This window comes from Coregonus lavaretus (assembly GCF_964263955.1).
Source record: "Coregonus lavaretus genome assembly, contig: HAP1_SCAFFOLD_674, whole genome shotgun sequence".
NCBI lineage: Eukaryota > Metazoa > Chordata > Actinopteri > Salmoniformes > Salmonidae > Coregonus > Coregonus lavaretus.
Genome location: NW_028159212.1, coordinates 192,253 through 220,113, shown reverse-complemented (window position 1 = coordinate 220,113; position 27,861 = coordinate 192,253). Strand labels below are relative to the sequence as shown.

The following is a 27,861-nucleotide window of genomic DNA, read 5'->3' as shown; positions in this document are numbered from 1 at the left end:
AGACTGAGGCAGGGAAGGATTGATGACTGCCCTTTTTCACAGGACGAGGGACAAAATACACTTTTTGCACTTTGAAGAACTGAAGGACGAGTTGGCCGACGTCTGGGTCTAGACTGGACGTACAATGGTTGTAGACTTGACATAGACTCGATCTAGACTGAATATAGACAGGACTTTGGTCGTAGATTGGATATAGACTGGATGAAGACTGGATATAATCTGGTTATAGACTGGATATGTCTAGATGTAAACTGGATAAAGACTGGTCCTAGACTGGATATTACTAAATTGATGGAACTCGGCAGATTAATGGCTATTTGGGGTTCTGACTTCTTGTTTTGTCCTTTTTTTTTCTTATTAGTTTTATATAAGTTATTGTGAGTGGATGGGCTTGACCCATATTAGAAAACGTATTTCATTTCAAACTTCACATTTCTCTAGTGTAGGTTACTTCCCATAATGAACGATATCAGCAAAATGCCTGCAATAAGTGATTTGGTATGTTCTCGATCATTTTTGGTTTATTGTCCCAGCGCTACGATGCAGACAGAGTTGTAATACGCTAATGAGAACATACACTACCGTTCAAAAGTTTGGGGTCACCATGAAATGTCCTTGTTTTCGATAGAAAAGCAAATTTTTTGTCCATTTAAAATAACATCAAATTGATCAGAAATACAGTGTAAACTTTTTTTATGTTGTAAATGGCTATTAAAAAAAAAATGGAATATCTACATAGGCGTACAGAGGCCCATTATCAGCAACCATCAGTCCTGTGTTCCAATGGCACGTTGTGTCTGCTCATCCAAGTTGATCATTTTTAAAGGCTAATTGATCATTAGAAAACCCTTTTTGCAATTATGTTAGCACAGCTGAAAACTGTTGTGCTGATTTTTAAAGAAGCAATAAAACTAGCCTTCTTGAGACTAGTTGAGTATCTGGAGCATCATCAATTGTGGGTTCGATTACAGTCTCAAAATGGCCAGAAACAAATAACTTTCTTCTGAAACTCGTCAGTCTATTCTTGTTCTGAGAAATGATCCATGCGGTTTTGTACGTGGCAACTGTTTATTTCACTAGCTGCAACCTGTACATTTTATTATTATTTTTTACATTATTATTATTGAGACTAAAGTCTCTTTTACAGACCAGCCCTTCATAAATACATCAAACATACACAATATACACAATTTCAAAATGTATTAAGAAAAACAGACACCTTTATCAACATAGAGGTCTCTGACCATTACTCTGTACTGACCAAGGGGGGCCAGAACATCTAATTCCAGAGAGCTCTGTAAATTGTTCCAATAATAATCCCCCCCCCATGCAACACTAAGTTACGATCTGTTCCTCTCCACAGATACAACTGCGGAACTCAAGACTGCTAAAAGGGGTACAGTATATTTGATGAACCTGTTGATACTTCAAACTGGAAAAATCTATTTTAAGTATTGCTTTTTCAGGGGGGGGGTTTTAAACTCTCCACCAGTTGTTTGGAGGAGTGGGTGTTGTATTAATATTTAGTGGGGTCTGAAATTATTTGCACCCTTAATAAAGATGAGCACTAATTAATAAAATAAATAATTCCAATACTGAGCTATATTGTATGTTCAAAAGCAGGGGGAAATTATATAAATTTTTATACTAATATAATTGCTCAGATAAAGAGATTTTGTTTAACAAGTAATACATTTCTCAAAAAGGTAGAGGTCAACATTGACACCCCTAAATACTCGTATAAATACAGTAGTCAAAAGTTTTTAGTATTTGATTCCATATTCCTAGCACGCAATGACTACATCAAGCTTGTGACTACACACTTTTTGAATGCATATGCAGTTTTGTTTTACATTATTTTGTGCCCAATAGTGATGCTTGGTAAATAATGTATTGTGTCATTTGCAGTCACTTTTATTGTAAATAACAATAGAATATGTTTCTCAAGAAAAGTGACAGTTATAAATGTATGTGGGTATTCTGAAGGTGGCTCCCGATAGTGGCCAATATTGAACATGATCATTGTAAAATAAAACTGTAAAGCCCCTGTAAAACAATCTAACACACTCCGACAGTCCGAGGATCCACGCTGGTTCTCTACTACACACCTTTAGCTGTTCTTGCATATTCAGTTTCTCCTCTTGGTTTGTTCTCTGTAATGTTCCTCAAACAAGCTGTGTGTTTCATTCTAGTCAACTCAGAAATGCAATATACAACATGAATAAAAAAAAACATACGCAATATATAAATTAAAAGGCGCATTTACATTCCATGTCCAAACTGATTCCACAATTCCTAACTGGTTGGTCATCATGACCAGTCAAGCTTAGATCATGGATCAAGGGCTCAATTCAGTCTGTATCACCGAAGTATTGGGAAAGATACGCGTTGAAATGTAAAGGCAATGTTCCCGTGTTTGCGGAGAGACTGCATTCACAATAAACACTGCATATGTCTGCTCATACGGAAATGACCTTTACATTTGAAATCAGATCTTCCGTGATACTTCCGCGATACGGATTTAATCCAGCCCTTAATTGGGAGCAGAAACATGGTTTTGTCTGAATGAAAGGTTTGAGAACCACCATTCAACTGGAGAACCAACTAAATCCAGTCTCTCCCAGCTGTGGTTCTAATTCTCCCTGGTGCTTGGCAACACGTTGGGTCCAGCTTGTTTGATGACCTGCTCCTTGGTGTCTTTACGGTCTCTGCCTCTGCGGAGCTCCAGGATCTGGGGTATGTAGGCTCCAGGACAGGGGACCCCTTGGCTCCTCTTGCCCATGTCGGGCTGTGCTCCTCGGTAGAACTGGGCCTGGGGTTGACACAGCCCCACACGGCTCAGCAGAATCAGGACGTCCCCGTGGAAGGCCCGCGTCAGGATACCGTACAGGAAGGGGTTGGCACACGAGTTCAAAGGGTAAAACAGTACCAGCAGCACCTGGAAGGGGTAGACAGATTAAAAAGATGAGTAAATAAATGAGGATGATGAGCAGATTTATTAAGTTGATGATGAAGATGGATGGTGATGATGAGAGGATGGATGAAGATGGATGATGATTAAAATGATGAGGATGGATGATTAAAATGATGAGGATGGATGTAGATGAGGATGGATGATTAAAATGATGAGGATGTTATTGATGAGAGGATGGATGAAGATGATGGATGATTAAAATGATGAGGATGGATGATTAAAATGATGAGAGGATGGATGATTAAAGTGATGAGAGGATGGATGATGATGATGATGAGAGGATGGATGATGAAATTGGATAAGGATGAATAAATGGATGAAAAGAGTGATGTGGAGGACCTTGGAGTCGGTGACGGTGATGAGTGGGCGGTGCAGCACAGCGGACAGGCCATAGAAGGAGATGGGTGCCAGACACAGGAAATTAGTGAAGATAAGCACAGCCATGCGTTTGGCCATGCTGGCGTCCCCTCGGCTCGACGGGTGCTGCGGGTTGTGCACCATGCAGTAGATGTGTACATAGCACACGCACACCACCACGAATGCGAGCACGTTCAGCATCAGCAGGGTGACCACGTAGACCATGGCCGCGGTCGAGTCTGTGTCCATGGGCAAGCAGATGCTAACCCTCTGGTAGCTGCTAACGCCAGCTAGGGGTAGCACAGCTAACACCAGGCACAGCAGCCATCCGGCTAGCATTAGCACCGCTACGTGGCGTAGTCGCACTTTCCTCTCGGGCCTCATGGCGAAGGTGATGGCGTGCCAGCGCTGGAGAGTAATGGCGGTCAGCGTGTAGACCGACAGCTCGCTGGCGAACACTGTGAGCACCCCGGCCAGTTGGCAGCCAGCACCAGTCTGCCAGTCGATGGCGTAGCGGTGGTACTGGGAGCGCGTGTGGAGGTCCACAGATGCGATGAGCAGGAGGTACACGCCCATTAAGAGATCTGCCAAGGCCAGGTTGCACAGGAGGAAGCGGGTGATGGTCAGTTTGCAGTGGCTGGTCAGCAGGATGAACAGGACCAAGAGGTTAGCCAGGACGGCTAGCAAGCTAACCAGCCAAACAGACACCCGCAGGAAGCCCAGGCTCATCACGTCCTCACAGGGGTTGAAGGCATCGGGCAGAGGGGTGCAGGGGACCCCCTGGTCCTCCTGGTTGTCGTCACACAGGGTGTAGTCGAAGCCTTCGTCTGGGTCCTCCGTAGGGAACACTATGTAGGGACCGTCGCTGAAGCACTCGCCGGATGGGGGACATCTGTAGTTATCGTAGTAGTACTGGTAGTCGTAGGGGTAGGGGCTGCTTCTGGTGGGATGGAGGTGCTGGGGGTCTCGGGGGGAGGGGCTGCTGCTGGTGGGATGCGGGTGCTGGCGGTCTCGGGGGGAGGGGCTGCTGCTGGTGGGATGCGGGTGCTGGCGGTCTCGGGGGGAGGGGCTGCTGCTGGTGGGATGCAGGTGCTGGCGGTCTCGGGGGGAGGGGCTGCTGCTGGTGGGATGCAGGTGCTGGCGGTCTCGGGGGGAGGGCTCGCGCCCTTCGTAGGCCTCAGAGGGGGTTCCAGAGGGCCTAGTTGATCGCTGTCGTCTGGTAGAGCTGGTCAGGTTGCAAATGACGGACTCGACGTGTCTAGAAGATGACATTTCTACATGAGCATGGTCCCATACCACAAAGCTAATAAGTTAAATGAGTATAGAATCATTCCACCTCAAAAAGCACAACAAGGAGGATTCCGACACCCATCATCTCAGATTGTTCTGAAATCGTTTCTGTAGGTAGAAACAGATAAGATTAACATTCCTGAAACATTATTTTGTTAAAATATTATTTGAACTCTGAGAAATTAAGCTTATTCAATATGGTACCCAACATCCGATTTGGACCAAACCTTTTCTTAACAGCGATTCATGGTCAAAAGCCACCCATGGACCCCCCAAACCCCACCCCAAAGGTCAGTATACAGTATCAGTTCTCTATGTTTGACAAGTAGTATGAAGCTGTGGCTTGGAGTATTATTTATTCATACTATTATTCTCAGTACATTTTGTGATGTATTTTTTTTTCTGTTCAGAGAAATTAGCCATTGAAGTTTCTTGCATTTCCCCCCATGAATTAGTGTGAAAGTACTCGGTTTTGGCCACTAGATGCCGCTGTTCTTGCTGTTACAGTCACACTCTTTCATCCATTTTGCTGGTCTCTTGTGTTTATTAAATGGATCACACATTGTTTTCCAACTTTGGGTAGAAAACCAATAGCTTATGCTCATGATGAAAATAAATTGACTGGTCATCCTTACAAGTCAGTCCTCCATGAAAGCAATTCAATTTGTCCTTCTCTTAGCAACACAATGCTTTAACCCAACTCTTCTCGAATAGTCCAACAAATGGCAGCTCTCAGAGGGCTATCCCTATGGTGCAATTCTCATAGGAAGACTTTTGCTACAAGCCCAAAAATGTGATGGAGAAATGGGCTAGTGACTAAAATCTTGAGAACCCTAATAAAATAATACAATTATAAACCATTTCACAGCAGTCTTACGTTTTTCAATAAAATGGTTACAAAACATCTCTATATGTTGTTTGATTAGTGACATTTACCATTAAACCCAACCCAATACCATTACCAGCAGCAAAACTCTATACAGCATTTGGGACTTTAACCATTTGAAGACCCTCAGAGACCATAACTTTGAAACCATTAGAACTGCTGTAGCCTAATGGTTTGCTTGTTCACCAGGAATGGTCAAACTAATCCAGACCTTTTTTGAAGTGAATAAACTACAAACACAGGGGCCATTTCCTAGACACAGATTAAGCCTAAGAGAAGGACAGTTTGTATTTGTTTGAATTGCTTTCATGGAGGACTGGCTTGAATTGTAAGGATGACTACACTATTTATTTTCATCATGAGCAAAAGCTATTGGTTTTCTACCCAAATTGCAAAGGGTCCTTTTAATAAACACAAGAGACCAACAAAATTGATGAAAGGGTGTGTCAATAGCAGCAGGAACAGCGGCATCTAGTGGGCAAAATCTGGTAAGTACATATTAATTTATGCGGGAAAATGCAAGTGACTTCAATGGCTAATTTCTCTGAACAGGGGGAAAAAAACATTACCAAATTCACTGTGAATGCATTACATTGTATGAATAAACAATACTCCAAGCCGCAGATTCATACTACTTGTTAAACATAGAGAACTGATACTGTATACTTGCCATTGGGGTGGGCTTGGTGTGAGGTTTGGGGGGTCTGTGGGTGGCTTTGGTCCAAATCGGATCTTGGGTAAATCTAAATTTCCGCCTAAATAGACATGCCCAAAAGTAATTATTTTTCATGAGATGGCCATAAACAATAACTGGTAATGCTGCATAGTTTTAGAAAGGTCTGGAACTCAATGTTCTGGTTAAAATAGCTGAGGTGTACTCACTTTTGAGCATGCAAGCTCAAATAAATAGTACAAATATTCAGAAAATATGAAAAAAATCATATATAATTTCTAACCAGCAGACTTGTTACAACTTCAGCTTTAAGCACAAAGTGATTTTGTCCATCTGTGACCAAGAGAAAATACGAAAATACGAAAATTATTTAGTATTTTTTCCTCTTGAAAGCTCTAAATCTATCTGAGAATATCACAGCGAGATGAGGCTGCTGTTGTTGCATCCACTAGACTCGTTTCATATGATCTATTCATAGCCTAGCGGTTAGAGAGGCGAGCCACCAAATCTGGCAGGAAATGAGCTGGCAACCGGAGGAATTGCTGGTATCAAATCCTAGCTGTCATTGTCTACTATTGTGCCCTTGAGCAAGGCACGTAACCCCCCCCCCCCCACAAAAAAAAGCTGCCTGGGTGCCCAGTGTGGCAGCCCCCCCGCACCTCTGAAAAAAACCTGTCTATGTGTCTTTCGGAGGGGTTGGGTTAAAAGCGGAAGTAAAATGTTGGTTGGACCTTGTATGCAATTGACCAATAAAGTGATCCTGATGTTAATAGGCAGAAAATGTGAGAATGATTGGAAGAGCATGTTCTGGTAGACATAATAGGGGGAATCAAACTATTACAGCTGAAGACCAAAGCCCTACTAAAATACCTCCAAATAGGTTCTCTCTATTGGCTTTATCAGAGCACACCATTAAGCTTATGGAAGCAGAAAGTATCTGAATATGGAAAGGCTGCCTCTATAGTAGTGAATGAGCTGGATACTTACGAGTAATGACTCCTCATTCTTAATGTATAGGAAAAGAGGAGAGGTATACGGATATGGAGAGGCTGGCTCTATAGTAGTGAATGAGCTGGATACGTGTTGCTTGATGACACCTTCCTGCATAATGTAAGGCTGGGATAAATAATGAATACATGGACACTGGGACTTAATGTTTAATTAGAGCAGGGCCTGTTTCTGGAGAGCTACTGTCCTGTAGGTTTTCACTCCAACCCTAATCTAGCACACCTGATTCTAATAATTAACTGGTCGATAAGCTGAACCATGTTAGTTATTACTGACGTTGGAGTGAAAATCTACAGGAGCGCAGCTCTCCAGGAACAGGGTTGGGCAGTCCTGAATTAAAGCAACTAGCAAAAGATGATATCCACACATCCACTGACTTCAAAGGTCAAATAATATGTACGGCAAAAATATAAAAAATAGGACTTTTGCACACGGAGACTCATGCTCAAAAAGTTTTTTTTAACGTTGTTTTCATAAACCACACTTGACATCATCTATAGATCGTAGTGTGTGAAGTTATTTTGCTCTCCCTATTCTGAGAGCCCACTTCAGCATCCCCCCAACACACACACAGACACACACACACACACACCGTTGAAATAAGCGGTAAACAGGAGCGTGGGAAACCGGTCTGTTGTGTAAAAGTTCTGTCTTTCTTACCCTCTCCTCCTCTTCAGTTTGCTGAGTCCACAGCAGTGACTGGGGTAGGTGAGCTCGGCGCTCTGCAGATGCTGGAAGGCCCTCAGGGGGGGTAGTTTCTTGAGGGCCCAAGTGTTTTTAGCCTTCAGTTTCTGAACGGCCTCCAGACCTATTGTGGGTAAGGAGCTCACTCTCGACTCGGAAACGTCTCTGGGGGGGGGGGACAGAAGAGGGGAGCGGAACTCACTTTCTATTCTAAGCTCACAACAAAACCCAACAACAACGATGTGTTTTGGTTGTTTAGAGTTTGAATGCGAAATCTCCTGTGTTTTCCTGCACTTTTCAATGGAAAACTTTTTAGACAAAGTTGATTTAAAAAAGGCTCCTGAAAGGGTTTAGTGGACTTTTGCACAGTTGCATGTCTTGATGTCTTTCCAACGTCTTTCCGATGTCTTAACAAGAGTAAAAGCCTTTAACTCACAGAAGAGTTGGCCCGCTGATCACGCCAGAAAATGTCCTCTCGTCCAACCGCACCAGATCCACATTCCTATAGAGATACCTAAATAGAAAAGATGGACAGAACGAGAAAGAGAGAGCGGAGAGGAGGGCAGAATGGAAGAAAGGGTTATTAATGAAACAGAGATGAGAACAGCTTCTGCTACGCTAATAATGCTAAGCTAATAATGCTAAGCTAATACTGCTAAGTTAGCACACTGATGTCGGCTTCACAAAGACAGTGAGAGGAAGGTTGAGTATAACAGTTGGGTAACACTTTACTTAAAGCCTGCCGTTATAATGCTTTATAACCCCTGCCGTTATAATGCATTATAACCCCTGCCGTTATAATACTTTATAACCCCCTCCTGAGTTTCTGCCAGTAAAAGAAGGCAGATGGTCTAAAGAGACGTCCAGATAGTCTGGTCAAATCACATGGTCGCTACTCAACTCGCCACCATGCTGGGTGATGTGTGGTGAGCGTTCTGGCACAAGAATAGTTGACATGCATTGGTGGTGGATGAGGTGAGTTTCACCCTTTACTATTTAAAGAGCTCAGTTGGTAAAAAGGCGCTACTGGTAGAAATCCAATACTATTACTACATACACTTCCTCCAGTCTGGTTCCGTTGAAGGCAAAGGGTTGGATGTCCGTCAGACCATTGCTGTTCAGCATCCTGCCAAACAACACAGGTGATTTACTAGAGTTTCAAACAGAGTTACAGCATGGTCTTCTCATCTTCCTAGTTTCTTCTGTTACACAGCCATCTGGCCAGAGAGATCTGCTGTAGCTAGATGGGTTGCCCTGACCTGTTAAACCCTGACGTGATGTACAGTGGCTTGCAAAAGTAGTCAACCCCCTTGGCATTTTTCCTATTTTGTTGCCTTACAACCTGGAATTAAAAATGGATTTATTGGGGGTTTGTATCATTTGATTTACACAACATGCCTACCACTTTGAAGATGCTAAATATTTTTTTCTTGTGAAACAAACAAGAAATAAGACAAAAAAACAGAACTTGAGCATGCATAACTATTCATCCCCCCAAAGTCAATACTTTGTAGAGCCACCTTTAGCAGCAATTACAGCTGCAAGTCTCTTGGGGTATGTCTATATAAGCTTGGCACATCTAGCCACTGGGATTTTTGCCTATTCTTCAAGGCAAAACTGCTCCAGCTCCTTCAAGTTGGATGGGTGCTTTAGCAGTATGCTTAGGAAAAACCGGGTGATGAGAGGTGTTGGGTTTGCGCCAGACATAGCGTTTCCCTTGATGGCCAAAAAGCTCAATTTTAGTCTCATCTGACCAGAGTACCTTCTTCCATATGTTTGGGAAGTCTCCCATATGGCTTTTGGCGAACACCAAACGTGTTTGCTTATTTCTTTCTTTAAGCAATGGCTTTTTTCTGGCCACTCTTTCGTAAAGCCCAGCTCCGTGGAGTGTACGGCTTAAAGTGGTCCTATGGACAGATACTCCAATCTCCGCTGTGGATCTTTGCAGCTCCTTCAGGGTTATCTTTGGTATCTTTGTTGCCTCTCTGATTAATGCCCTCCTTGCCTGGTCTGTGAGTATTGGTGGACGGCCCTCTCTTGGCAGGTTTGTTGTGGTGCCATATTCTTTCAATTTTCTAATATTGGATTTAATGGTGCTCCGTGGGATGTTCAAAGTTTCTGATATTTTTTTATAACCCAACGCTGATCTGTACTTCTCCACAACTTTGTCCCTGACCTTGTTGGAGAGCTCCTTGGTCTTCATGGTGCCACTTGCTTGGTGGTGCCCCTTGCTTAGTGGTGTTGCAGACTCTGGGGCCTTTCAGAACATGTGTATATATACTGAGATCATGTGACAGATCATGTGACACTTAAATTGCACACTGGTGGACTTTATTTCACTAATTATGTGACTTTTGAAGGTAATTGGTTGCACCAGATCTTGTTTAGGGGCTTCATAGCAAAGGGGGTGAATACATATGCACGCACCACTTTTCCATTATTTATTTAGTAGAATTTTTTTAAACAAGTTATTTTTTAAATTTCACTTCACCAATTTGGACTATTTTGTGTATGTCCATTACATGAAATCCAAATAAACATCCATTTAAATTACAGGTTGTAATGCAACAAAATAGGAAAAACGCCACTGTAATAGTAATTCACTGAGAGAATGTTTGTGATACCACCTATTAGGACAGAGCTGTTGAGTTAGTATGTTAACTACCAGAGGAAATGGATCATCAAATAGGCCAAGCTCCAATCATACACATATGACGTACAGCAGACTCAGAACCAAATGAAACAATCCACTATTCACTTACAGGGTGATTTCAGTCTCTGAGATCCCATTGAATGAGTTGGCAGGTATTTCTCTGATGAAGAGGTTATCCACAATTTCCCTGTGAGAGTGGGAGAGCGAGAGAGAGAGAGAGAGAGTGAGAGAAAAATAGAGGACTGAATGACATACAATTAATGTCTGTTGGTGAATGTCTGTTCTGTTCATTATCTACCAGTCCCAATGGCCAATCTTTATTGAGCTAGTAATGCAACAATGTTGATGCAATGACTGGAAACATTGTTTTATATCACTGGCTCAACTACAGATCCTATTATTTCACAAAGAGGAGAAATTCCATGGTGACGGTGAACAGACAAGGGGTGGAGCTTAGAATTAGAATACTAGAATGGACATCAACCTTCTTATGATGGGATAAATGTGGCGGCAGGTAGCCTAGCGGTTAAGAGCGTTGGGCCAGTAAACGACAGGTCGCTGTCTCGAATCCCCATGCCGACTAGGTAAAAAATATGTCCTGTAAGTCGCTCTGGATAAGAACATCTGCTAAATGACAAAAGTGTAAATAAAGGTCAGCCATTTTGGTCAGGGAGTTGGTCAACCATGGTTTGCAAGTGCTGTGATAAGATATTGTGTAAAATAGTTCATTTAAATAATTCATCTGTTAGCTAGCTTGCCAGCCAGTTTTAGAGGAATGATTCCAATTTCTTAATTTTTTTTATTAACTGACAATATGTCAACATTCCATTCAAACAATGCAGTCAATCCACCGTAGGGTGACCACATGTCCCGGGTTGTGCGGGACAATCCTGTATTTTGGCCCTTTGTCCCCATCCCACAACCAAACAATCATGTCCAGCATTTTATCAACAAATCAAAACACCACTAATTTATAAAAAAAAAAAGGTTGATTTGTCTCGTATTTCAGTCAGACTTCATTTTCATTTGATGAGAAATGACATTCCAACCTGTCTCTTTTGCGGTCACGTTGCGCTAATGACAAGATGCTATATCAGGATGTGGTGCTGGGGATGTTCAACATTTCTCCAGTCGTTGCTGAGATCTGATATTCTGCGCAGATATAGGCCAATGTCATTTCGTCAACCAATCACATTTGTCATATCCTTTCGGGCTAAATTCCATCTAAACTTGGAGGACAGTTAACTAGCTTACTTACAAAAAGTCTGCGTCTAACGAAGAGCTACAAAAGTAAGTAAATAGCCGTATTAGACTGAAATATATAAGGTCATTTCATCAAACTTGTGAGGCTCTTCATGCTCATTCAACATATTTTCTCAATGCCGTTTTAAAGGTCTCCCTTCCTAACTGTTCACATTCACTGACACCAACCAGAAATGTTTCCTTAGCCAAATATTCCCAGATTTTCATAAAACAACCTCACAAGCGGTCTCTCGTTTCTTGATCGCCAAATATTGCGCGAGGCGAAAGAGTAGGCTACCTGCGCTTCAATTAGCTCGCTCGGTGCAGCGGGAGGGAGATTTCTGTGTGTGTGGGTGGGTCACCCTAATCCACAGCCATACACTGGCTGAAATCAGTTGATCATAGGACTTAGAGAAGTTGTAAATGCAACAAGTACTGATATTGTATCATATAAAAGCAATCCCAGCTTTCCAAGAAATATTTTTTTTGGGGACATTTATGTTCTGTTTACATATATTTTAGAGGCTATTTATACAGAAGATTGGTATAAAACCTGTATAAACTGGATTTATATTATAGGACAATATTAAGTTGACAATAATTCTATTACACCATTTCTGATACATCACATGCCTTCCTTTTATTGTCCTGCATAGTAAATCAGGAGTATGCCTCTCTGCACCACAGCCTTTCTTCTACAGTACATGTCTATGATTGGCTTTAAGTGGCTGCAGTAGCTAGTCAAAACCGGCAGACCTGCCCTGAGAGCACTGTGAGTAACCATAGCAACTGCTCCGTTTGGCTGCTGCTCACTACTCACCAGACAGTAGCCTGCCCTGCACACACAGCTGATAACAACTACTTATTCAGAGTCAGATTAATTCATGATGTGCAATTGTGTACGTCTCCTCGTGCATCCGAGGTAAAGTAGTGACTGGCTACAACTGGAGCGTGGCGCACAAGAGTGAGTCAACGGAAGAGGAGGGTGGAAATGACCATTACATTTGTAAAGATTTTTATTAAGTCCACTATATTAGGCCTACAAAGTTCATTTGTTTCATGAAATGCTCTACACATGACATACAGTATTTCTACACCAGTATTTCTACACCCCCCCCATACAGTATTTCTACAACCCCCATACAGTATTTCTACACCAGTATTTCTACACCCCCCCCCAACCCCCCCCCCCCCCCCCCCCCCCCCCCCCATACAGTATTTCTACACCCTCCATACAGTATTTCTACACCCATACTGTTAGGTGATGGGGACCATACTGTTAGGTGATGGGACCATACTGTTAGGTGATGGGACCATACTGTTAGGTGATGGGACCATACTGATGAAGGGTACTCAGACTTGAGTATAATAACAAGATACATTTTATTCATAATTCAATTCCCAGTGGTGTAAAGTACTTAAGGAAAAATACTTTAAAGTACTACTTAAGCAGTTTTTGGGGGTAACTGTACTTTACTTTACTATTTATATTCTTGACTACTTTTACTTTTACTTCACTACATTCCTTAAGAAAATATTGTACTTTTTACTACATACATTTTCCTTGACACCCAAAAGTACTCGTTACATTTTGAATGCATAGCAGGACAGGAAAATGGTCCAATTCACACACTTATCAACAGAACATCCCTGGTCATCCCTACTGCCTCTGATCTGGCGGACTCACTAAACACACATGCTTCGTTTTTAAATGATGTCTGAATGTTGGAGTGTGCCTCTGGCTATCCGTAAATTGGTTTGATTAATATAAGGAATTTGAAATGATTTATACTTTTACTTTTACTTTTGATACTTAAGTATATTTTAAACCAAATCCTTTTAGACTTTTACTCAAGTAGAATTTTACTGGGTGACTTTTACTTTTACTTGAGTCATTTTCTATTAAGGTATCTTTACTTTTACTCAAGTATGACAATTGGGTACTTTTTCCACCACTGTCAATTCCTATACAGTAAATAACCCTTTCATCTGTATGATCCCCATCATTTGTCCAATCGCAGCGCTCTTCCTGGTTTACACACACACACACACACACACACACACACACACACACACACACACACACACACACATACACACACATACACATACACACACATACACATATACACACACACTGAGCAGTTTTGCTCAGCGGAGTAGATAATGTCGATTAATGTTATCAAGGGCAGAACATTTGAGACATGTTCTCCTGAAAGGGTGGTGGTGGTGGTGGTGTGCAGGGGGGGGATATAATATTAAAGCCCAGCCAGAAGGACCGACAAGCGGACACTTACAAGATGAAGTCGTCCCGGCTGGAGCGGATCTGGCCCAGAGCAGGGAAGGAGGGCAGGCCGGTGTTGAAGATCCCCCTGCAGTGGAACAAATACTGCATCAGTCTCCATCAGGGTTAGGTTACCCATAGAGATACAATATAAACCAAGATGGCCGTGGTGTAGTCGCCAGGATGCCAATGTCCATTCTAGTGTTCAATCTAGTGTTCTGAGAGTCAACCCTGCAAGTTTAACCATGGTCTTGGAGTGACACGGCAGGGTCTAGTTATAAACGAGCATCATGCACACTTAGCTCTGCTAATGACCTACCAACTGAGCTAATTGATCAACATCTGTGATTGGCTAAATTCCACCTAACTGGGCATGCAGGCTCAAGCTAATAACTTCACATTCATTATCTCCAGCACCATGTACCAGTTTCTCCACTGATAAAAAAAAAAGTGATTTTCTACATTCTGTAGTCAAAACAATAAGAAGAAGTGGTACCGGTGCACCAAGTCTGGAACCAACAGGACCCTGAACAGCTTCTACCCCCAAGCCATAAGACTACTAAACTAGGCTGCTAAATAGCTAATCAAATGTCTTCCTGGACTACCTGCATTGACCCTTTTTTGAACTAACTCTCTTGCACTGACTCTATGCACACACACTGGTCTCTACCCATACACTCACACATACTTACACTGACACCCCAATACACACACACACACACACACACACACACACACACACACACACACATTACTTGTACATACGCCTACACACACATAACATACGCACACATGCACATTGACGACACACACTCACAACATACATTGCTGCTACTGCTCCACATATACTGCTGCTACAGCTCAGTCTATTATCTATCCTGTTGTCTAGTCCCTTTACCCCTACCTACAGTATACTGCTGCTACTGTCTATTATCTATCCTGTTGTCTAGTCCCTTTACCCCTACCTACAGTATACTGCTGCTACTGTCTATTATCTATCCTGTTGTCTAGTCACTTTACCCCTACCTACAGTATACTGCTGCTACTGTCTATTATCTATCCTGTTGTCTAGTCACTTTACCCCTACCTACAGTATACTGCTGCTACTGTCTATTATCTATCCTGTTGCCTAGTCACTTTACCCCTACCTACAGTATACTGCTGCTACTGTCTATTATCTATCCTGTTGTCTAGTCACTTTACCCCTACCTACAGTATACTGCTGCTACTGTCTATTATCTATCCTGTTGTCTAGTCACTTTACCCCTACCTACAGTATACTGCTGCTACTGTCTATTATCTATTCTGTTGTCTAGTCCCTTTACCCCTACCTACAGTATACTGCTGCTACTGTCTATTATCTATCCTGTTGTCTAGTCACTTTACCCCTACCTACAGTATACTGCTGCTACTGTCTATTATCTATCCTGTTGTCTAGTCACTTTACCCCTACCTACAGTATACTGCTGCTACAGCTCAGTCTATTATCTATCCTGTTGCCTAGTCACTTTACCCCTACCTACAGTATACTGCTGCTACTGTCTATTATCTATCCTGTTGTCTAGTCACTTTACCCCTACCTACAGTATACTGCTGCTACAGCTCAGTCTATTATCTATCCTGTTGTCTAGTCACTTTACCCCTACCTACAGTATACTGCTGCTACTGTCTATTATCTATCCTGTTGTCTAGTCACTTTACCCCTACCTACAGTATACTGCTGCTACTGTCTATTATCTATCCTGTTGTCTAGTCACTTTACCCCTACCTACAGTATACTGCTGCTACAGCTCAGTCTATTATCTATTATGTTGCCTAGTCACCTATATTTACATATCTACCTCAATTACCTCGTACCCCTGCACATCGACTCGGTACTGGTACTCCCTGTGTATAGCCATGTTATTACCTCGTACCCCTGCACATCGACTTGGTACTGGTACTCCCTGTGTATAGCCATGTTATTACCTCGTACCCCTGCACATCGACTCGGTAATGGTACTCCCTGTATATAGCCATGTTATTACCTCGTACCCCTGCACATCGACTCGGTAATGGTACTCCCTGTATATAGCCATGTTATCACCTGGTACTTCCTGTATATAGCCATGTTATTACCTGGTACTTCCTGTATATAGCCATGTTATTACCTGGTACTTCCTGTATATAGCCATGTTATTACCTGGTACTTCCTGTATATAGCCATGTTATTAACTGGTACTTCCTTTATATAGCCATGTTATTACCTGGTAGTTCCTGTATATAGCCATGCTATTACCTGGTACTTCCTGTATATAACCATGTTATTACCTGGTATTTCCTGTATATAGCCATGTTATTACCTGGTACTTCCTGTATATAGCCATGTTATTACCTGGTACTTCCTGTATATAGCCATGTTATTTTGACTGGTTATTGTTATTCACTGTGTTTCTATTTTTATTTTATATTTATTATCTTTAACTCTGCATTGTTGGAAGGGGACCCGTATTGCCTGACGATTCAAACTGAATTCTTCTGCAGTTCTATCATTCGCTACATACTTCAGTCTGAGACTGCCATCATTTAGCGTTTGGCTAGGAGTTTGGGTAGCTAGGCAACCGTAAGTAAGCATTTCACTGTTAGTCTACACCTTTTGTTTACAAAGCCTGTGACATACAATCTGATGTGATTTGCAGAAAAGGTCCTAAGAAAAGTTATATCTATGATGTCATCAGGAGTACCGATGTGCCCCTTTAACTCAAAAATCTGAAGTACCTGCAGCATTCCATGAACTCCTGCACACCATTATAATCAACAAGTTGTCATTCAGCCACTTATACTGACCGGTAAATTATATATGATAAAGTATAATTAACTTTATGTACAGTGGGGAAAAAAAGTATTTCGTCAGCCACCAATTGTGCAAGTTCTCCCACTTAAAAAGATGAGAGAGGCCTGTAATTTTCATCATAGGTACACGTCAACTATGACAGACAAAATGAGATTTTTTTTCTCCAGAAAATCACATTGTAGGATTTTTAATGAATTTATTTGCAGATTATGGTGGAAAATAAGTATTTGGTCAATAACAAAAGTTTCTCAATACTTTGTTATATACCCTTTGTTGGCAATGACACAGGTCAAACGTTTTCTGTAAGTCTTCACAAGGTTTTCACACACTGTTGCTGGTATTTTGGCCCATTCCTCCATGCAGATCTCCTCTAGAGCAGTGATGTTTTGGGGCTGTCGCTGGGCAACACGGACTTTCAACTCCCTCCAAAGATTTTCTATGGGGTTGAGATTTGGAGACTGGCTAGGCCACTCCAGGACCTTTAAATGCTTCTTACGAAGCCACTCCTTCGTTGCCCGGGCGGTGTGTTTGGGATCATTGTCATGCTGAAAGACCCAGCCACGTTTCATCTTCAATGCCCTTGCTGATGGAAGGAGGTTTTCACTCAAAATCTCACGATACATGGCCCCATTCATTCTTTCCTTTACACGGATCAGTCGTCCTGGTCCCTTTGCAGAAAAACAGCCCCAAAGCATGATGTTTCCACCCCCATGCTTCACAGTAGGTATGGTGTTCTTTGGATGCAACTCAGCATTCTTTGTCCTCCAAACACGACGAGTTGAGTTTTTACCAAAAAGTTCTATTTTGGTTTCATCTGACCATATGACATTCTCCCAATCCTCTTCTGGATCATCCAAATGCACTCTAGCAAACTTCAGACGGGCCTGGACATGTACTGGCTTAAGCAGGGGGACACGTCTGGCACTGCAGGATTTGAGTCCCTGGCGGTGTAGTGTGTTACTGATGGTAGGCTTTGTTACTTTGGTCCCAGCTCTCAGCAGGTCATTCACTAGGTCCCCCCGTGTGGTTCTGGGATTTTTGCTCACCGTTCTTGTGATCATTTTGACCCCACGGGGTGAGATCTTGCGTTGAGCCCCAGATCGAGGGAGATTATCAGTGGTCTTGTATGTCTTCCATTTCCTAATAATTGCTCCCACAGTTGATTTCTTCAAACCAAGCTGCTTACCTATTGCAGATTCAGACTTCCCAGCCTGGTGCAGGTCTACAATTTTGTTTCTGGTGTCCTTTGATAGCTCTTTGGTCTTGGCCATAGTGGAGTTTGGAGTGTGACTGTTTGAGGTTGTGGACAGGTGTCTTTTATACTGATAACAAGTTCAAACAGGTGCCATTAATACAGGTCTGTGCCATTAATACAGGTCTGTGAGAGCGAGAAATCTTGCTTGTTTGTAGGTGACCAAATACTTATTTTCCACCATAATTTGCAAATAAATTCATTAAAAATCCTACAATGTGATTTTCTGGATTTTTTTCTCTAAATTTGTCTGTCATAGTTGACGTTTACCTATGATGAAAATTACAGGCCTCTCTCATCTTTTTAAGTGGGAGAACTTGCACAATGGGTGGTTGACTAAATACTTTTTTTCCCCATAGCGGTGCTGCCATAACAACCACGGGACCAGGTAGCTCAGTTGATGGAGCATGGTGCGCACATGACTGTAAGTTGTTTTGGATAAAAGTGTCTGCTAAATGGCATAATTAAATTAAATTATACTAAATTACGTAGCCTACGTGAAGCCCGAAACTAATGCATCTTCCTCTAAAAGGGCAGGAGAATACCAACATGTACATGACAACACTTCATCTATGAAAGGGCTCCTGGGAATCAAATTAATTAAGTGAAGTTGATGCTTTAAACCATTTCACAGTCCTTTGCTTCTTCCTTTTCTTGAGTTTTAACTTTACTTCTATGGTAGCACCTGCCAAAGCAGAGTTGGTTTGCAGCTCTCTTAACGGGACAATCAACCTTTTTCACCGCAGAACGTTCTACCCTAAACAGTTAGTGTGGGTAGCTGATAAATGGTTGGGTCTTTTTTAAAACCAGGACAGACTACAATGTTTTTCTGAGTATCCAAATACAAATAATATTGTTGCGGTTTTCGATCTGCAGGGTTTATGCATTGGTTTCAAGGGAGCACTTTGATTCTGACCCCATTAAAAAATAGGAACGTTTAAAAAAATTGGTGTGAGTAAGGTCTGAAGCTGCCATGACAGTTAACGGTTGCATCAAAATATGTTCTTAGTCAACTTACCTGGTAAAATAAGGGTAATTAAATGAAATAATTTCCCCTACTTACAGGTACTTTAAGTTTGTGAGGTCCTTGAAGGCCTCTGGGTGAATGTATGACAGGCTCCTGATACTCCTTATCTCTCTGTGACACACACACACACACACACACACACAGACACACACACACAGAGAGTAAAATTAATGTGATGCCCACACACTTGAACAACAACCAACATCACAGCACACAGTCCAAAATGTCCATAATGTTACTACCATGTTACCAGTGCCAAACACATTTCTACCATCCTGGAACGTAGGCTCCAAGACTATGCATAATCACCCAGGAAGAGAAAAGATTGGGTTGGATCAGTTTATCCCCGCCCCTGTTTCAGTAAAAAGCTGAGAGATGGGGCTGGAGAAATGCAAACACTCTCAAATTCATAGACAGAACTATGGATGCAAGGAATGACCATCCGTGATACCCAAATTATAGTTTTAATCATGTTTTGAGGCTATATAGTGTTTGTTTACATTTACTTTGGTTACAAACATTGGAGTAAAACAAGCTTATATTTTGGGTGCTGATTGTGTACGACAGGTGAACTAAGCTCGTGGCATTTATAAGTTATATTCATTAAGAATCATTAATTTATAAGTAAAAAAAATTGATGTAGCAACTGTAGATTGCCCCTTCAGAAGACGCATTTCAGATGAATGTATTCAGTTGTGCAACTGATTAGATATCCCCCTTTCCTTTCCCTTCCCTTAAGCCACAACCCAGAGTCTGTCCCTGTCTGCTGTGGCTGTTTGGGAGACTAACCATTCAAATCACAACAAAAACAGCATCTGTGCAGGGCCGGACTAACCAAATCTGGGGCCCTGGGCAAGAACATTTTAGAACCCCGTCTTCTTGGTGGCAGAAATAAATGTTTGCTGTTTAAAAACTACATTCCTGCAATTCTACACATTTAGCCTTCGGGCGGAGAGAAAAATGTGTAGTTTTGAAGCTTATATTTCCTGCAGTTTTACACATTTTGGCTTGTGCCTTTTTATTATGCTGTCTGTGGATGCCCCCTGGAGGTCGGGGCCCCGGGCATGTGCCCTGCGTGCCCGGTCGGTAATCCGGCCCTGCCTCTGTGCCAGCCGTTGAGAATTCATGTAAATGCATGTTTTGTTTTTTTGCTATATTTATTCAGTCTCTTGTTTGGTCGTGTAATTGATATTTCTCTGTCTAAACCTTTCAGGCTTAACAGCGGTTGTTGACTCAGCCACCTCCTGTTCCAATTCCAAACCACATGGCGGGGCTGCAGTTGGGCTAAAACACAAACTCTGGCTCGTAGATTTGAGGCTCAACATGAGCTGCAACCCTGAGCTGAGGTATATAGATGTATGAGATAAGAGAGAGAAGGGTTCTGAAGAAAAAAAGGGGCGCTGTTCAGGGCCACCTACCCTACTTACATGTGGATAGCCTTAGGTAGCTTGTGAAACGAGTGCCTCTCCAGACTCCTCAGGCTTTCATCATCTGAGATGTAACTGATTGGAAAAATATGGACATGGATGGATATGGAATGGAAACTTAGAATCTTTTCACTGCAAGACCAGATGGGATTGTGTACAGTCCTGTGCACACATAGAACTCAAATACACTGTAGTAGAACCTAGATCCAGCTGTAAATCCATCCCTGGCTATTCCCCTGTAGGCCCTATGGAAGTGTATGGAAGTGATAAAATCAATGACAGGCTGTTCAGTTCTATGATATTATACCTTTACCACTACAGATATAACATAGTTATTTGCATGTGGATATGTTACAAACAATAACCTACATGTGAGAGATGTTGACCAAGTTGGCGAAGGCATCCTGAGATATGGAGGTCAGTCTTGTCTCCACAAGCCACCTGTTGTGATAATACATCAATAATACATTGCATTGTATAGTGCTTTTCATTTTATTTGTGTTGTGTGTGTGTGTAAATGTAACCATACTAGTTTTCACATCTCCATAATCTCTCTGCAACACATTATTATATACACTACCAGTCAAAAGTTTGGACACACCTACTCATTCAAGGGTTTTTCTTTATTTTTACTATTTTTTACATTGTAGAATAATAGTGAAGACATCAAAACTATGAAATAACACATATGGAGTCATGTAGTAACCAAAGAGTGTTAAACAAATCGAAATGTATTTTATATTTGAGATTCTTCAAACAGGTACCCTTTGCCTTGATGACAGCTTTGCACACTCTTGGCATTCTCTCAACCAGCTTCATGAGGTAGTCACCCGGAATGCATTTCAACTAACAGGTGTGCCTTCTTAAAAGTTAATTTATTTCCTTCTTAATGCGTTTGAGCCAATCAGCTGTGCTGTGACAAGGTGGGGGTGGGGGGGGGGGGGGGGGGTATACAGAAGATAGCCCTATTTGGTATAAGACCAAGTGCATATTATGGGAAGAACAGCTCAAATAAGCAAAGAGAATCAATAGTCCATCATTGCTTTAAGACATGAAGGTCAGTCAATACGGAACATTTCAAGAACTTTGAAAGTTTCTTCAAGTGCAGTCGCAAAACCAATCAAGCGTTATGATGAAACTAGCTCTCATGAGGACTGGCACAGGAATGGAACACCCAGAGTTACCTCTGCTGCGGAGGATAAGTTCATTAGAGTTACCAGCCTCAGAAATTGCAGGCCAAATAAATGCTTCACAGAGTTTAAGTAACAGACACATCTCAACATCAACTGTTCAGAGGAGACTGTGTGAATCAGGCCTTCATGGTCGAATTTCTGCAAAGAAACCACTACTAAATGACACCAATAATAAGAAGAGACTTGCCTGGGCCAAGAAACACGAGTAATGGACATTAGACTAGTGGAAATGTGTCCTTTGGTCTGGAGTCCAAATTTGAGATTTTTGGTTCCAACCGCCGTGGCTTTGTGAGACGCGGTGTGGGTGAACGGATGATCTCTGCATGTGTAGTTCCCACCGTAAAGAATGGAGGAGGAGGTGTTATGGTGTGGGGTGCTTTGTTAGTGACACTGTCAGTGATTTATTTCGAATTCAAGGCACACTTAACCAGCATGGCTACCACAGCATTTTGCAGCGATATGCCATCCCATCTTGTTTGGGCTTAGTGGGACTATAATTTGTTTTTCAACAGGACAATGACCCAACACACCTCCAGGCTGTGTAAGGGCTATTAGAGCAAGAAGGACAGTGATGGAGTGCTGCATCAGATGACCTGGTCTCCACAATCCCCCGACCTCAACCCAATTGAGATGGTTTGGGATGAGTCGGACCGCAGAGTGAAGGAAAAGCAGCCAACAAGTGCCCAGCATACGTGAAAACTCCTTCAAGACTTGTTGAAAAAGCATTCCAGGTGAAGCTGGTTGAGAGAATGCCAAGCGTGTGCAAGGTGGCTATTTGAAGAATCTCAAATATAAAATATATTTTGATTTGTTTAACACTTGTTTGGTTACTACATTATTCCATATGTGTTTGTTCATAGTTTTGATGTCTTCACTATTATTCTACAATGTAGAAAATAGTAAAAATAAAGAAAATCCCTGGAATGAGTAGGTGTATCCAAACTTTCGACTGGTACTGTATTTTTTTTTTTAATCAACTTCATATCTAATTTGGTTATCTGCAAATACAAATTAATACTACAAAGTATTAATTGCTAACCCAAAGTAACTATTGACTGACCTGTCAAATCCGTAGACATTATATAGATAATAAAAACATATTTTGGGGCTATGGGATGATGGTTACTGGTCAGTGTAGATCTGTAGAGAGAGATTGTTCTCTCGACGTAGTATCCAATAGAAGCTGGATCCATTAGATTATACCCATTTAGAAGATGAAAATACCTTCTATGTACGTTGGGTAATGATAATGACAGTTAGTTGCGCTAAGCCCATGAGGCAAGAGTCAATGGGTAAATAGAAACAAATGAAATCACTATTTAACATATTTTTTAAATCCCAGACTCTAGCTTTAAACTAAACCCCACTAGCATGTATTATTCGTTGTATGTCAATTAAGTAAACTTCTATTTTACTGAGATATTCCTTTAAATCAGCATCACTTCGACTGACTGACATGTCATATAAAAAGAAAGAGAAGAAAGATATGGAAACGTGTGTACTTACAACTCTTTGGTGCTGGGATGGAATGCAGGTAGGACGTCAGTTTCGAAGCATGACACTGTTTTCGTACTTTCCCATTTGGTGCAGTCGCAAAAAGTTGGGCAAAAGTCGATATTGTCAGTTGTATTGACCGCTGAAGCGATGAACAGTATAAACATACGAATAATCAGATTCATTTTCAGATATATTATTCAATGGATATCCTCTTCACTTGTAAAAAGCCAGAGCTAGACAAGTTTCATTGTTTGGTCATGCGTCAAGCTTATGAACGCATATTCGGCATATTAAAGTTGAATTTCCACTGTCGAGGTAAATGAAAGGTGTATTCGCCCGTATCGCGCGTCTCATGTAGACATGTCCTCGAAGCCCTCCAAGTTAAGTCGATGTCAAAATTGATATTGATGCGGTGCGGGGGCGTTTCTTACATCTGAAACTTGCGTGCGTTGAACATGGCTGAATCACAACGCATGGGGAAGGAGAGTTATTTTTATAGGCTACATAGCCTGCTATGTTGTATTCTGACTTTTCGGGATTTTCAATGAAAGCATGGTAGGTAATTTATTGGGGATATATAGTTCCAAGAATATTTTCATATAGGACAGATTGTAGGATCTGGGGCCAGGAGATTAGTAAATTCATACGAACGAACCATCCAGGGCCCAGTTTCCGGAGAGTTTCCGGAGAGCGATGGATTTTAGGTTTACGAGTGTTTTAACCATGCATTGTTAAAATAACGGCCGAAGACGTCACACCCGTTTCCCAAACACCACGCAGTGCACTCCGTACAAACTGAAACTTAACTGTGTCCTTACAGGAGCTGTCCAATGCTGAAAATGATTCCAGAATATAGGCTAAAGAGCAAGCTGTAGCTCTTTAGATGGCTATTCAAAGTTATATTTTTGTTTTATCTTTATTTATTTTTTAACACAATACAGTTTTACCACCAGGAGAATAAATGTTATGTAGCCTATTACGTATTTGTTAGTAGTATATGTTTGCCTTGTGTTATGTATTCTAAGTATTTTGTCGTGCTATTTTCTATGCAATGTTTGATTATGTAAACTCTGAATTTCTTCAGTTTGTGTAAACTGTGAGCAAGAATGAATAAAGTCAAAGTCGTTCGTTCTCTATAGAAAATATCAACGTGACCTAAAAATAGAATATGATGACAACGGTTTTCGTAATTGCTCGACAAATCAGTGTAGCATAATCGCAGGCAGGAATTGAGCTTCCGGTAGTCCTACAGATATTCTACAATTAAATAATAAAAAATGACTAAACATGAAGTAGCAAGTCAAGTGTTGCCAGAGACCTAATATGTTGACCTCTAGGTTATTGGTTAGGCTACAGTGAAATACATGAGCTTTTAGATAATAGTAGCCTATAGGCCTAATAGATATGAATACTGAAGTGGCTCAGATGTAGCCAAATGGCTTAATACTAGGTAGGTCTATCGATTGCATATACACAATACATACAAAAGTATGTGGACACCCCTTCAAATTAGTGGATTCGGCTGTTTCGCCACACCCGTTGCTGACAGGTGTATAAAATCGAGTACACAGCCATGCAATCTCCATAGACAAACATTGGCAGTATAATGGCCTTACTGAAGAGCTCAGTGACTTTCAACGTGGCACCGTCATAGGATGCCACCTTTCCAGCAAGTCAGTTCGTCAAATGTCTGCCCTGCTAGAGCTTCCCCGGTCAACTGTAAGTGCTGTTATTGTTAAGTGGAAACGTCTAGCAGCAACAACGCCTCAGCCACGAAGTGGTAGGCCACAAAAGCTTACAGAACGGGACCGCCGAGTGCTGAAGCGCGTAGAAATTGCCTGTCCTCGGTTGCAACACTCACTACTGAGTTCCAAACTGCCTCTGGAAGCAACAACAGCACAATAACTGTTCGTCGGGAGCTTCATGAAATGGGTTTCCATGGCCGAGCAGCCGCACACAAGCCTAAGATCACCATGCGCAATGCCAAGCGTCGGCTGGAGTGGTGTAAAGCTCGCTACCATTGGACTCTGGAGCATTGGAAACGCGTTCTCTGGAGTGATGAATCAATCTGGGTTTGGCAGATGCCAGGAGAACGCTACGTGCCCGAATGCATAGTGCCAACTGTAAAGTTTGGTCGAGGAGGAATAATGGTCTGGGGCTGTCTTTCATGGTTTGGGCTAGGCCCCTTAGTTCCAGTGAAGCGAAATGTTAACGCTACAGCGTACAATGATATTCTAGACGATTCTGTGCTTCCAACTTTGCTTAACTTATTAAGATGCTTTTGGGAAACCGGTACCAGATCTCGCGAGCTGACATTCTGTTTTGCTAGAGGTTTGTCCCATAGAGGTAGAAAGAGGCCTCTAGATGGATATAAGCCATTTTAGAATGGACCTTGCCATTGAAGGCTTCCACCATTTTAAAGTAGTCAACTGAGTGGGTATGTTTTTGGGTTGGTAGAGATCAGCCAATAATCAGAATATTGTCTCCTTTAAAGGGGCAATCTGCAGTAGCTACATCGATTTTTGGACTCATAATTCATTATATGCACCCATTGATTCTTCAAGAATATAGCTAAGGCCATGGCTGCCAATACTGAGATTTCGCACCGCTCCCGCCCCCCTGGAAACCCCTTTCTCAAAGCTATGGATCACATGTTATGTTAGGCAGACATTTTCTTCTAAGCTGCTGCTCACATTTCACCTCCCTTCACTTTTCTCTCTTTACTCACCCTCTTCTGAGGTGGTGGAAAAATTACTAAATTGTCATAGTTGAGTAAAAGTAAAGATACCTTAATAGAAAATTACTAAAAAGTGAAAGTCACCCAGTAAAATTCTACTTGAGTAAAAGTCTAAAAGTATTTGGTTTTAAACATACTTAAGTATCAAAAGTAAATGTAATTGCTAAAATATACTTAAGTATCAAAAAGTAAAAGTATAAAATATTTAAAATTCCTTATATTAAGCAAACCAGATGGCACCATTTTCGTTTTACATTTTTTTTACGGATAGCCAGGGGCACACTCCAACTCTTGCGTTTTGCATTGGGGCAAAAGACAATCTGCGATTTTCTATGAACATGTTGATCATGTCTTTTGTGTACAACATGTAAATAGCTGCATGTATGTAGCGTGTGTAGTGTGTACTGCATGTAGCCTTACTCCCCTCCTGAAAAAAAGAACATGAAATCGCGCTTATGCTTAATAACCTACTGAGGCATGGAATGCAGTAATTGGAACATGTCGACCATAGCCTTTGTGTACAACATGAAGTTTGACGGAGAAGCGTCAGCGGAGCACTGAACAGCAGCTACCTAGACAGAAGAGTGGGCAGCAGCTACATAAAAATAAAATCCTGTAAATGCGCAGAAATCTCCATATCTTTAGCCACGGCAAATCGGGTTTCCAAAAAATCCGGAACCGCAGACACTCCATATAACTTATAAAATAGTAAAAATAAAGAAAAACCCTTGAATGAGTAGGTGTTTCCAAACTTTTACGTGTAGACAGTCTGTCAAGATACAGATCAAGGTAACAATTAAAATCGTCTCTGATTATTAGATTAGTGGTAGTAAGTTCTGGGAGTAAATAAAAAACATTGTGAAAGAAATGTGGGTCATCAATGTTTGGGCCATAGACGTTCAATAGGGTAACAGGGAAAGAGTTAATGTTCCCTGATACTATGACGTACCTACCGTGTGGGTTTGTAGACATGGACAAGAGTTGAAAAGGGATGTATGTTTTTACGAAAGAGAATAGCAACACCTCTAGCCTTGGAAGAGAAGGGTGATTGATACACATGGGAAATCCAGTTGGATCTCAGATTCCACTGCTCCGTGGCTTTTATGTGCTTTTCTTGCAGGAAAATTATGTCAGCACCAAGTGATTTCAAGTGCTTAAATACCATACCCCTATTGCGCGTATGCCCGAGACAGTGCACATTCCACGAGACTAATGTGACACCTTTAACATCTGACTGATTCCCATGATTGTTTCCTGGCAAATATTTCCTGGCATTTCAAATAAAACATCTTAAACATGTACGAATTAAAATAAAACTTGTCTGGCAGCAGAAACCAAAACCAAAACACAGTAACTGTGGTCCTCTGTAGCTCAATTGGTAGAGCATGGCGCTTGTAACGCCAGGGTAGTGGGTTCGATCCCCGGGACCACCCATACGTAAAAATGTATGCGCACATGACTGTAAGTCGCTTTGGATAAAAGCGTCTGCTAAATGGCATATTATTATATTATTATTAACCGATCCCAGAGAAACCCGCCCTCCCCACTGCTTCCCCACAGAAACCCGCCCTCCCCACTGCTTCCCCAAATGAAGCACTGTTCTCCCCATCTCACGTAAATGAGGACCGCTGGGCATGATGGCTAGAACAGACCCAATACTACACTATCAAGCTAACAACAGTCAGACTTAACTGGCAGCCTTCTCCGCGGTTGTTGGAGAAAAAAAAAATGAATACGTTACTGTTTATGAATAAACACAAAATCCACTATTTGCTCAGTGCCTTCGGAAAGTATTCAGACCCCTTGACCTTCTCCACATTTTGCTACATTACAGCCTTATTCTA

At 41.7% G+C, this 27,861-nt stretch overlaps 1 protein-coding gene across 1 annotated transcript; it reads right to left on the bottom strand.

Annotated features, from left to right (window-relative positions):
• Positions 1-1,092: 1,092 nt before the first annotated feature.
• LOC311123174 (thyrotropin receptor-like) lies at positions 1,093-23,902 on the bottom strand. The gene is made up of 11 exons (XM_084197439.1): positions 23,290-23,902; positions 20,960-21,031; positions 20,591-20,665; positions 19,200-19,274; positions 14,065-14,139; positions 10,635-10,712; positions 8,930-8,998; positions 8,309-8,386; positions 7,849-8,037; positions 3,314-4,589; positions 1,093-2,938 (listed from the first exon to the last, which is right to left on the bottom strand). Exons 1-11 carry the CDS (start codon positions 23,460-23,462, stop codon positions 2,633-2,635), a joined length of 2,466 nt encoding a protein of 821 aa, XP_084053565.1. The 5' UTR covers positions 23,463-23,902; the 3' UTR covers positions 1,093-2,632.
• Between the last annotated feature and the right edge of the window lie 3,959 nt (positions 23,903-27,861).